The sequence below is a fragment of the Salmo salar genome, chromosome 18, assembly GCF_965601325.2.
Source record: "Salmo salar chromosome 18, fSalSal1, whole genome shotgun sequence".
Lineage (NCBI taxonomy): Eukaryota > Metazoa > Chordata > Actinopteri > Salmoniformes > Salmonidae > Salmo > Salmo salar.
Window position 1 is genome coordinate 45,933,506 of NC_138308.1, and position 13,377 is coordinate 45,946,882.

Consider the following 13,377-nt stretch of genomic DNA (forward strand, 5'->3'; position numbering starts at 1 on the left):
ATGACTGCCTCGCCTGGTTCACCAACTACTTCTCAGATAGAGTTCAGTGTGTCAAATCGGAGGGCCTGTTGTCCGGACCTCTGGCAGTCTCTATGGGGGTACCACAGTGTTCAATTCTCAGGCCGACTTTTTTGTCTGTATATGTCAATGATGTCGCTCTTGCTGCTGGTGAGTCTCTGATCCACCTCTACACCATGACACCATTCTGTATACTTTTAGCCTTTCTTTGGACAGTATTAACTAACCTCCAGACGAGCTTCAATGCCATACAACTCTCCTTCCGTGGCCTCCACATGCTCTTAAATACAAGTAACACTAAATGCATGCTCTTTAACTGATTGCTGCCCGCACCTGCCCGCCCATCCAGCATCACTACTCTGGACGGTTCTGACTTAGAATATGTGGACAACTACAAATACCTAGGTGTCTGGTTAGACTGTAAACTCTCCTTCCAGACTCACATCAAACATCTCCAATCCAAAATTAAATCTAGAATTGGCTTCCTATTTCGCAACAAAGCATCCTTCACTCATGCTGCCAAACATACCCTCATAAAACTGACCATCCTACCGATCCTCGACTTCGGTGATGTCATCTATAAAATAGCCTCCAACACTCTAGTGAGCAAATTGGATGCAGTCTATCACAGTGCCATCCGTTTTGTCACCAAAGCCCCATATACTACCCACCACTGCGACCTGTATGCTCTCGTTGGCTGGTCCTCACTTCGTATTCGTCGCCAAACCCATTGACTCCAGGTCATCTATATGTCTTTGCTAGGTAAAGCTCCGCCTTATCTCAGCTCACTGGTCACCATAGCAACACCCACCCGTAGCACGCGCCCCAGCAGGTATATCACACTGGTCACCATAGCAACACCCATCTGTAGCACGCGCTCCAGCAGGTATATCTCACTGGTCACCATAGCAACACCCACCCGTAGCACGCGCCCCAGCAGGTATATCACACTGGTCACCATAGCAACACCCATCCGTAGCACGCGCTCCAGCAGGTATATCACACTGGTCACCATAGCAACACCCATCCGTAGCATGCGCTCCAGCAGGTATATCACACTGGTCACCATAGCAACACCCATCCGTAGCACGCGCTCCAGCAGGTATATCACACTGGTCACCATAGCAACACCCATCTGTAGCACGCGCTCCAGCAGGTATATCACACTGGTCACCATAGCAACACCCATCTGTAGCATGCGCTCCAGCAGGTATATCACACTGGTCACCATAGCAACACCCACCTGTAGCACGCGCTCCAGCAGGTATATCACACTGGTCACCATAGCAACACCCATCTGTAGCACGCGCTCCAGCAGGTATATCACACTGGTCACCATAGCAACACCCATCTGTAGCACGCGCTCCAGCAGGTATATCACACTGGTCACCATAGCAACACCCATCTGTAGCACGCGCTCCAGCAGGTATATCACACTGGTCACCATAGCAACACCCATCTGTAGCACGCGCTCCAGCAGGTATATCACACTGGTCACCATAGCAACACCCATCTGTAGCACGCGCTCCAGCAGGTATATCACACTGGTCACCATAGCAACACCCATCTGTAGCACGCGCTCCAGCAAAAATCACTGAAGTTGGAGACTTATATCTCCCTCACTAACTTTAAGCGTCGGCTGTCAGAGCAGCTTACCGATCGCTGCAGCTGTACACAGCCCATCTGTAAATAGCCCACCCAACTACCTCATCCCCATATTATTATTTATCCTCTTGCTCTTTTGCACCCCAGTATCTCTACTTGCACATTATCATCTGGACATCTATCACTCCAGTGTTAATGCTAAATTGTAATTATTTCACCTCTATGGCCTAGTTATTGCCTTACCCCCCTACACTTCTATATTTGCACACACTGTACATAGATTTCTATATTGTGTTATTGACTGTATGTTTGTTTATGTGTAACTCTGTGTTGTTGTTTTTGTCGCACTGCTTTGCTTTATCTTGGCCAGGTCACAGTTGTAAATGAGAACTTGTTCTCAACTGGCCTACCTGGTTAAATAAAGGTGAAATAAAAATAAAAAACAGAGATACATACAGTAGTCACAGACAGAATGAGGAAGTTAAGGAGTAGATACATACTGTAGTCACAGACAGAATGAGGAAGTTAAGGGGTAGATACATACAGTAGTCACATACAGGATGAGGAAGTTAAGGGGTAGATACATACTGTAGTCACAGACAGGATGAGGAAGGGGGTAGATACATACTGTAGTCACAGACAGAATGAGGAAGTTAAGGAGTAGATACATACTGTAGTCACAGACAGAATGAGGAAGTTAAGGAGTAGATACATACCGTAGTCACAGACAGAATGAGGAAGTTAAGGAGTAGATACATACCGTAGTCACAGACAGAATGAGGAAGTTAAGGAGTAGATACATACCGTAGTCACAGACAGAATGAGGAAGTTAAGGAGTAGATGCATACCGTAGTCACAGACAGAATGAGGAAGTTAAGGAGTAGATACAGTATTTATGTCTGTGAGTGCATGTTTTTTTATATGCTTGTCTACGCAAATGTCTGTGTGCTTATGTGAGTGTATTATGTCTGTGTGTGTGTGTGTGTGTGTGTGTGTGTGTGTGTGTGTGTGTGTGTGTGTGTGTGTGTGTGTGTGTGTGTGTGTGTTTAAACGGCCAGGAAAGGCAGGCAGTATGGGAGGATGAATCCCTCATTCTTCTGTGTATGGTGTCATGTGGGAGAACAGTGGACCATGGTGGAGGTGGGGTTATGGTATGGGCAGGTACAAGTTACAGACAACAAACACAATTGCATTTTATCAATGGCAGTTTGAATGCACAGAGATACCGTGATGAGATCCTGAGGCTCATTGTCGTGCCGTTCATACACAATTCCTGGAATCTGAAAATGTCCCAGTTCTTCCATGGCCTGCATAGCCACCAGACATGTCACCCATTGAGCATGTTTGGGATGCTCTGGATCGACGTGTACGACAGCGTGTTCCAGTTCCTGCCAATATTCTGCAACTTTGCTTAGCCATTGAAGAGGAGTGGGACAACGTTCCACAGGCCACAATCAACATCCTGATCAACTCTATGTGAAGGAGATGTGTTGCGCTGCATGAGGCAAATGATGGTCACACCAGATACTGACTGCTTTTCTGACCCCTCCCCAATTATTATTCTTTTGAAAGATGTCTGACCAACAGAAGCATATCTGTATTCTCAGTCATGTGAAATCCATAGATTAGGACCTAATGTATTTATTTAAATTGACAGATTTCCTTTCATGAACTGTAAAACTCTGTAAAATCATTGAAGTGATTGGATGCTGCGTCTATTTTTGTTCAGTGTAGCTTTAGTGACCAGACTCTTCCTGCCAGGAACACGAGGCCATACATCACGTTAATGCACTTCACTACGGAGCCAACCCTTCTCTGTACCCTCCACGTCACAAATGGCACCATACACCCTATGTAGTGCACTACTTTTTGACCAGGGCCTATAGAGGTCAGTAGTAGTACACTGTGAAGGGAATCTGGATGCCATTTGGGAACGCAGACAACCCTCATCAAATACACCAGGAACAAAAGCAATAATTTAGAATCCCTGACTAGACAAAACATTAGGAACACCTGCTCTTTCAATGACAGACTGATCAGGTGAGTCCAGGTGAAAGCTATGATCCCTTATTGATGTCACCCGTTAAATCCACTTCAATCAGTGTAGATGAAGGTGAGGAGACAGGTTAAAGAAGGATTTTTAAGCCTGGAGAAAATTGAGACATGGATTGTGTATGTGTGCCATTCAGAGGGTGAATGGGCAAGACAACATTTTTAAGGGCCTTTGAACAGGGTATGTTAGTAGGTGACAGGTACACCGGTTTGAGTCAAGAACTGCAACGCTGCTGGGTTTTTCACACTCAACAGTTTCCCCGTGTGTATCAAGAATGGACCAACACCCAAAGGACATCCAGCCAACTTGAGGGGAAGCGTTGGAGTCAACATGGGCCAGCGTCCCTGTGGAACGCTTTCAACACCTTGTAGAGTCCATGCCCTGAGGGCAAAATGGGGTGCAACTCAATATTAGGAAGGTGTTCCTAATATTTTGTCCACTCAGTGTATAGGGACCATGTAACAGAACACACTTCATGTTGCTGTTGCAGTGAATGGCTTTTATGTGTCATTTAATGGCACGCCTTTAGTTTCATCCATAGATCCCAGAGAGGAGGGGGGAGAGAGAGAGAGCGAGATGAGGGGGGGAGAGAGAGAGAGAGAGAGAGAGAGAGAGAGATGAGGGGGGGAGAGAGAGAGAGAGAGAGAGAGAGAGATGAGGGGGGGAGAGAGAGAGAGAGAGAGAGAGAGAGAGAGAGAGAGAGAGAGAGCGATAGAGACTGAGGGAGAGGGATTGAGAGAATGTTAAAACGACATATAAAGACCGAGGATGGCATGAAAGAGGATTTGAAAAGCATTCCATGTATTTTAAGACCAGCTGTTTTAAACCACAGTGTATCTTGCTCATCCAGAAACCCTGTAATCTCATGTGTCTTTTCACTCTGCGTTGATATCAGCTCTGACCTGTTGATCAGAGAAACAGGCACATGTAAGTGGTTCTGGTTGGGAGAACAGACTAGTTACTTCCTTACAGAAGCCCTGTTACTTCCTTACAGAAGCCCTGTTACTTCCTTACAGAAGCCCTGTCACTTCCTTACAGAAGCCCTGTTACTTCCTTACAGAAGCCCTGTTACTTCCTTACAGAAGCCCTGTTACTTCCTTACAGAAGCCCTGTCACTTGCGACAGAAGCCCTGTTACTTCCTTACAGAAGCCCTGTCACTTGCGACAGAAGCCCTGTCACTTGCGACAGAAGCCCTGTCACTTGCGACAGAAGCCCTGTCACTTCAGACAGAAGCCCTGTCACTTCAGACAGAAGCCCTGTCACTTCAGACAGAAGCCCTGTCACTTCAGACAGGAGCCCTGTCACTTCAGACAGAAGCCCTGTTACTTCAGACAGAAGCCCTGTTACTTCAGACAGAAGCCCTGTTACTTCAGACAGAAGCCCTGTTACTTCAGACAGAAGCCCTGTTACTTCAGACAGAAGCCCTGTCACTTCAGACAGAAGCCCTGTCACTTCAGACAGGAGCCCTGTTACTTCAGACAGGAGCCCTGTTACTTCAGACAGAAGCCCTGTTACTTCAGACAGAAGCCCTGTTACTTCAGACAGAAGCCCTGTTACTTCAGACAGAAGCCCTGTTACTTCAGACAGAAGCCCTGTTACTTCAGACAGAAGCCCTGTCATTTATCAGCACTGTGTCATCATTTAACCTCTTTTATTTCTTACTCTTCTGTAGGAACTGTATCAACTAGAAGTGCCTTCAGCCACACCTCAACAACTATCTGCCAGGCCCGCTATCTGCCAGGCCCACTATCTGCCAGGCCCGTTATCTCCCAGGCTAGTTATCTGCCAGGCCCGTTATCTGCCAGGCCCGTTATCTGCCAGTAAAGGGAAAACCACAGCCACCCACAGTGACTTGACATTCCAGATTAAACGTTAGAGAAATTATTATAGCACATGAAACAGACTTCTTTACAGGGGGAGGGAGAGAGACGGAGAGACAGAGAGAGAGGGAGAGAGAGAGGAGAGAGAGAGAGAAAGACAGAGAGAGGGAGAGACAGAGGGAGAGGGAGAGACAGAGGGAGAGGGGGAGGGGGAGAGAGAGAGACAGAGACAGAGGGGAGAGAGAGAGAGAAAGAGAGACGGGGGAGAGAGAGAGGGAGAGTAGTTGTAGTAGTTTAATGATTTCTTTCCAGAGTACAGGAATAGATAGCAGCAGGAGTTTTGACTGTGGTAAGAGCCGGTTGTTATAGATACGGAAGTAATACTTGGGTGTGGGACCGATGGAAGGGGGACAGGGAGGGAGGCAGGGAGTGGGACAGGGAGGGAGGCAGGGAGGCAGGCAGGGAGAGAGGCAGGGAGGGAGGGAGGGAGGCAGGGAGGGGGACAGGGAGGGAGGCAGGGAGGGGGACAGGGAGGGAGGCAGGGAGGGGGACAGGGAGGGAGGGAGGCAGGCAGGCAGGCAGGGAGGCAGGCAGGCAGGGAGGGAGGGAGGGAGGGAGGGAGGGAGGGAGGGAGGCAGGGAGGGAGGCAGGCAGGGAGGCTGGCTAACTGCGTGCCTGTGCTCCCTGGGCAGAATGGAGAGAACAGAGAGAGAGAATAATGCATATTTCATTAAAGTCCTTTAGAATATTTTTCAAAGAGATGATTATCTTTTCACTGTGTCCCTTCGCTAATGAGTCTGAGCCTGAAATTGGTTTTACGGGGTGGAGTAGACCGCATGTTTCCTGGCTCTCAATTCCCCTAAAAAGGCTGAGAGTCTTGACTTCTTTTGTGCGATTTTTATTCTGATGGACTGGCAAGGCATATGGCTGACAATGATAACAGTGTGTGGGAGTGAGACTGTGCGTGTCTGTGTGTGTGTCAGGGAACAACAACTAAACACTGATACTGTAGCAGAAGAGAGCTGCGGACTCCAGAGAGAGCTGCGGACTCAGTATCATAGATCTATATATACTGTTTAAATATGTACTGGTGAACAGACCTGTGTGTGTCTGTTTAAGGATTTAAAGTCTCAGTAATGGATAATAGATTGAGAGTCTTCACCAACACAGCACCATCAGGACTGGAACTACAATGGAGACGTCACCACTATAATGGAACGGACAACATGCAGGACATGCATATAGGATCTACATATTAAAGATAACATGTTTTAATGCAGAGGCTGCAGTAACAGCCCTCAAGGTGGTTGTAAGGTCATGTCACCTTTAACCTCCTAGACAGGAAGGTGTCATGGACCTCAGCTGGGCTGTTGGGACACGAGGGAAGGTGAGAGAGAAAAATATAAACCATACTAAAAAGACAACCAGGAATAGTCGAAGTGATAGAAGTGACAGGTACAATACGTAGTCCAGAGGTGTTGGGATAAATCAGAATAGATATCTCTGTTTCCCTGTGACAACGGGCCATAAAACATTCTTCTACACGTTGACAGACAGCTGATCATTATTGTCATGTGCCTTTCAATGAGGAGTGGCTTCTGTCTGACCACTCTACCTTAAAGGCCTGATTGGTGGAGTGCTGCAGAGATGGTTGTCCTTCTGGAAGGTTCTCCCATCTCCACAGACCACTGGGTTCCGATTGCTCAGTTTGGCCGGGTGGCCAGCGCTAGGAAGAGTCTTGGTGGTTCCAAACTTCTTCCATTTAAGAATGATGGAAGCCAATGTGTTCTTGGGGAACCTTCAATGCTGCATAAATGTTTTGGTACCCTTCCCCAGATCTGTACCTCGACACAATCCTGTCTCAGAGCTCTACAGACAATTCCTTCGACCTCATGGCTTGGTTTTAGCTCTGACATGCACTGTCAACTGTGGGACCTTATATAGACAGGTGTGTGCCTTTCCAAATCATGTCCAATCAATTGAATTTACCACAGGTGGACTCCAATCAAGTTGTAGAAACATCTCAAGGATGATCAATGGAAACAGGATGCACCTGAGCTCAATTTGGAGTCTCATAGAAAAGCGTCTGAATACTTATGTAAAAATTGTCATTCCTGTTTTTTTTTTTTAAACCTGTTTTCACTTTTTCATTATGGGGTATTGTGATGTCATTATGGGGTATTGTGATGTCATTATGGGGTATTGTGATGTCATTATGGGGTATTGTGATGTCATTATGGGGTATTGTGTGTAGATTGATGAGGAAAATGTTTTATTCAATACATTTTAGAATAAGGCTGTAACGTAACAAAATGTGGACAAGGGGGAAAGGGTCTGCAGTGAAACAGTAGTGCAGTGTACAGTAACTCACAGGTCTGCAGTGTAACAGTAGTGCAGTGTACAGTAACTCACAGGTCTGCAGTGTAACAGTAGTGCAGTGTACAGTAACTCACAGGTCTGCAGTGTAACAGTTGTGCAGTGTACAGTAACTCACAGGTCTGCAGTGTAACAGTAGTGCAGTGTACAGTAACTCACAGGTCTGCAGTGTAACAGTAGTGCAGTGTACAGTAACTCACAGGTCTGCAGTGTAACAGTTGTGCAGTGTACAGTAACTCACAGGTCTGCAGTGTAACAGTAGTGCAGTGTACAGTAACTCACAGGTCTGCAGTGTAACAGTAGTGCAGTGTACAGTAACTCACAGGTCTGCAGTGTAACAGTAGTGCAGTGTACAGTAACTCACAGGTCTGCAGTGTAACAGTAGTGCAGTGTACAGTAACTCACAGGTCTGCAGTGTAACAGTTGTGCAGTGTACAGTAACTCACAGGTCTGCAGTGTAACAGTAGTGCAGTGTACAGTAACTCACAGGTCTGCAGTGTAACAGTAGTGCAGTGTACAGTAACTCACAGGTCTGCAGTGTAACAGTAGTGCAGTGTACAGTAACTCACAGGTATGCAGTGTAACAGTAGTGCAGTGTACAGTAACTCACAGGTCTGCAGTGTAACAGTAGTGCGCTGTACAGTAACTCACAGGTATGCAGTGTAACAGTTGTGCAGTAGACAGTAACTCACAGGTCTGCAGTGTAACAGTAGTGCAGTGTACAGTAACTCACAGGTCTGCAGTGTAACAGTAGTGCAGTGTACAGTAACTCACAGGTCTGCAGTGTAACAGTTGTGCAGTAGACAGTAACTCACAGGTCTGCAGTGTAACAGTAGTGCAGTGTACAGTAACTCACAGGTATGCAGTGTAACAGTTGTGCAGTAGACAGTAACTCACAGGTCTGCAGTGTAACAGTAGTGCACTGTACAGTAACTCACAGGTATGCAGTGTAACAGTAGTGTAGTGCAGTGTACAGTAACTCACAGGTCTGCAGTGTAACAGTAGTGTAGTGCACTGAGGCCAGTAGAGTAATGAAGTGTACTCATCCCTCATCTTGACTATCTGAGATATTTTCCCTCTTCAGGCTTCAATCTCCCCGGGCCCCGTCACGTACACAGACACACGCACACAGACACACACACACAGACACACACACATAGACAGACAGACAGAACTAGGGCTGTGTAGATTAGAGCATAATTACAAGTCTCTATACAGAATGATTAATTCACTAATAGCAGTGCTGCTCTGCACAACGCCTCCTCCTCATAAAGGTCTGAGTCAACTAACGACACAGAAGTGCTGAGTGTCCAATAACAGCAGCACTGCCAAACACCTCACTTCAGCGTCAGAAACCCTCATGTGTTCCGTTCAGTCCGTGCCAAATGCTAAACACTGGATATTTCAGCCACTTAGGACATCAGCACGTTGCCTGAGGACAATTAGGGCACATGGTCCTAAAACTAACCTTCTATTGAGATGTGGCCCTAATGCTAATGTTTCATTGGGATGTGGCCCTAATGCTAATGTTTCATTGGGATGTGACCCTAATGCTAATGTTCTATTGGGATGTGGCCCTAACGCTAATGTTCTATTGAGATGTGGCCCTACGCTAATGTTCTATTGAGATGTGGCCCTAATGCTAACGTTTCATTGAGATGTGGCCCTAATGCTAATGTTTCATTGGGATGTGGCCCTAATGCTAATGTTCTATTGAGATGTGGCCCTAACGCTAATGTTCTATTGAGATGTGGCCCTAATGCTAACGTTTCATTGAGATGTGGCCCTAATGCTAATGTTTCATTGGGATGTGGCCCTAATGCTAATGTTCCATTGAGATGTGGCCCTAATGCTAATGTTTCATTGGGATGTGGCCCTAATGCTAATGTTTCATTGGGATGTGGCCCAAATGCTAATGTTTCATTGGGATGTGGCCCAAATGCTAATGTTTCATTGGGATGTGGCCCTAATGCTAATGTTCCATTGGGATGTGGCCCTAATGCTAATGTTTCATTGGGATGTGGCCCTAATGCTAATGTTTCATTGAGATGTGGCCCTAATGCTAATGTTTCATTGGGATGTGGCCCTAATGCTAATGTTTCATTGAGATTCAGAACAGAACATTCAGAACAGGTGACAGAGTGGATATGAACATGCGTGTCCCCCAAATGGCACCGTATTCCCTATGGGTCCTATTCCCTATGATAGTGCACTACTTTTCACCAGGACCCGTAGGGTGGAACAGGGTTCCATTTGTGACACAGCCCATCAGTAATTGGCTAGAGGGAGATTTCACTACCGTGACTCCTGATGTAAAGCCAGAACTTCCTCCCCTGAAACATGAGTCTTTCAGGAGTGTTTTAAACAGCCCTCTCAGAGAGAATACTTTATGAGAAAACATGACTCAGTGTGCTGAGTGAGCGGATCGCTGCATAGTTTTCATTTGAAGTCATTATGTGTATGCCGCTCACGTTCCAGTATGCAGGTTGAAGTGTCTACTGTAGTTTGTTGAAGTGGGGTTTCTAGTGTTTTGATGTATTGCTGTAATATATTGATGCATGTATCGCTGAAATGGAAGTATCCAAACCTACTGTATGGTGTATGTCTGTTGTGTAGATCAGAATATATTTATGGGTGTTTTTCTTTCTATTGCAGTGTATATCTGTGTTTCTCTCTCTCTGTGTATTGCAGTGTCTTGTAGATCTTACTGTTTCTCTCTCTCTCTCTGTATTGCAGTGTATATCTGTGTTTCTCTCTCTCTGTGTATTGCAGTGTGGAGCCCAACGTGATTGTATATCTGTTGCAGTGTTAAACTAATGTCTCTCTCTCACACAGTGTGGAGCTGGACTTCAAACAGCAGGAAGACAAGCTGCAGCCCCTGATGAAAAGGCTGTGTCCCCTAGATGACCCCCACTTCTCTCTGCCTTACCCCCCCGAGGCCTTCACCTCCACCCCTAAACGCAAGGCCAAGGCCGACTCCAAGAAGCACGCCCGATGGAAACTCTGGTTCCTCTGAGACACAGCAGGAATGATATCCAAAACCCAAACGTCGTCGTCTTAGGTCAGACAGAGCAACGAGTTGACGACACCGTCTGCACTGCAGGATGAGGGACGAGCGTCAGAGTTACTTACGAGTGACGTCACCTATTGGATTAACGGAAGACAATGGCCCAAAACTCTGATTCAGCAGGATTCTTTGATTTATCCCATCTATCGATTTATTATTAATCTTTTGTGATTTTCGATCACAACAAAAAAACAGAATCCCAATGAAAGATTTTTCATGGCCTGGTAACCCCCATATATCTGATACTGGTGAGGCCTTCTAGTAATGACAATACTGGATATTATGGAACTGGGTTTCTGGAAGAGCAGCAGGATCTGTGAAAGAAAAACAGGAAATGTGGACCCCCCCCCCACAGAGAATTTGAATATTTAGTCACTGTTTTCCGCCCCCAAATGATCTAATTTCCCAAAGCAGAGGATTAAATTACAGCGTGGCAACTTATTTGGAGATGAGAAGCAGAAATTGGATTTCTTCTACCCTCCATTTACATCTAGTTTTGGTAGCTCTACGGAGTCTATGGGAGTGGAATTCAATTCAATGACTTATCGGTTCGTTCAGCAACATCTCTCTCATCTTATCTCTTCTCTGACCTTGCTGGAGGTATGGAGAGGAAGTGGACAGTTATCAAGCATGACGCTCCTTTCTCCCTGCTCTGACAACTACATCAACGGCATATCGGCTAAAGCACAACGTACTAAACAACTATGTTCAGGAAGACTTTCTCCACAGCGACTCCAATAATAATAATAATAAGACTATTTTGACAATAATCATCATGAATAATATATTAGGATGGTCTAGCAGCAAGGAGAGAACGAAGAAGAGGAAGAGAAGAGGAAGAGAAGGAAGACGACGTCACGGATCAGAACAACTGAAACGGATCCAGGAAGACGAGTCTCGAAGGAGACGTACATGTAACTGCCAGAATAAAGGAAACCACTTGGATTAAAATGAGGGTTCTGCTGGTTCTGTGATGGTTTGAGGTGCACTCTCCTGGCATGGTTTAGGTCCAGTCAGCCCCTTAGAGAGCAAGGTAAACGCCAGAAAAATACACACCGTCAACCTATGGGGAAGCAATGCCCCGTCCCCGTCCGTCCACAAGGAACGCGTTGTGACTGAATGGTTTGATGAGCGTGTAAACGAGGTAAACCATATGTCATGGCCGTCTCAGTCACCAGATCTCAACTAAAATTGAACACTTATGTGAGATTCTGGAGTGGCGCCAGAGACGGCGTTTTTCTACCACCGTCAACAAAACAACAAATGATGGAATTTCTCATCACATCCCTGGAATAGAGTTTCATACCCTTGTAGAATCTCTTCCAAAGTGGATTGAAGCTGTTCTGGCTGCTGGTGGCACAACGCCCTATTAAGACATTTTATGTTGGTGTTTCCTTTATTTTGGCAGTTACATGTCTCTTTCCATCAATTGACTTTTGAAATTAAACGATGATTACAAAAAAATTACTTATTTTTTTATAGAAACATTTTCAAAGTTTGAAAAGAATCTCGATGTACTTTTTTTCTACAGGGATATATGAAGTTATATCTCACTTGAAGGTTTTGTTGTGTTTCCAAAACACTGCTGTGTGAAGGGACTGTCCAGACCGAACAGGAAATACAACACAAAGAACCTGAATGGATTTACTACGTTCTACTGCTGACCTGATGATCTTCTATTTGTTAGGTCGAGGAACAAAAGTACACACACACTTCTTGTAAACAAAGAAGGGGGTGCCCAGCATTCTACTATCAATCGTGCTTCGTCTCTCCCTCACACACCCACACATGCGCTAGCTAGCCGCAAGCTAACACACACGACCTCTGCTACGTTCTCTTAGAAGCCAGGATGTGTGTGTTAGTTCTCTCACCTAGAATTAAACTCCCACACACACACACACACACACCTCAGACTGATCACTGGTCAGGGAGATAGATGAGATTCTATTACACCAGTATCATGCTACGTCAGACTAAATGTTGACCTAGTCACACAGGGACAATGGGAGACTACTGTAAATGAACATTTGACTTAAGTGGAAGGCAGAATGCACTCCTAAAAGCAAAGCCAGGAGGCCTGAGGGAGCCATTGAGGTATATGACATAACTACAGTACTGAATACAGGCAGGCTGTAGCCTCGGTACAGTACTAAATACAGCCAGGCTGTAGCCTCGGTGCAGTACTAAATACAGCCAGGCTGTAGCCTCGGTACAGTACTGAATACAGCCAGGCTGTAGCCTCGGTACAGTACTAAATACAGCCAGGCTGTAGCCTCGGTGCAGTACTGAATACAGTCAGGCTGTAGCCTTGGTACAGTACTGAATACGCTGTAGCCTCGGTGCAGTACTGAATACAGTCAGGCTGTAGCCTCGGTACAGTACTGAATACAGTCAGGCTGTAGCCTCGGTACAGTACTGAATACAGCCAGGCTGTAGC

The 13,377-nt window shown here is 45.9% G+C and overlaps 2 protein-coding genes across 3 annotated transcripts in view; one reads left to right on the forward strand and one right to left on the reverse strand.

The window, feature by feature from the left end:
* The window catches only part of insyn2a (inhibitory synaptic factor 2A), a 93,428-nt gene extending 82,539 nt beyond the window's left edge, over positions 1 to 10,889 (forward strand). Inside the window, exon 5 of the mRNA XM_045701157.2 lies at positions 10,709 to 10,889. Coding sequence (XP_045557113.2) covers positions 10,709 to 10,889 — 181 coding nt within the window. The remainder of the gene's footprint in view (positions 1 to 10,708) is intronic.
* The window catches only part of LOC106613940 (dedicator of cytokinesis protein 1), a 733,517-nt gene that overhangs the window by 472,241 nt on the left and 247,899 nt on the right, over positions 1 to 13,377 (reverse strand). The gene's annotated exons all lie outside the window — the stretch shown is intronic.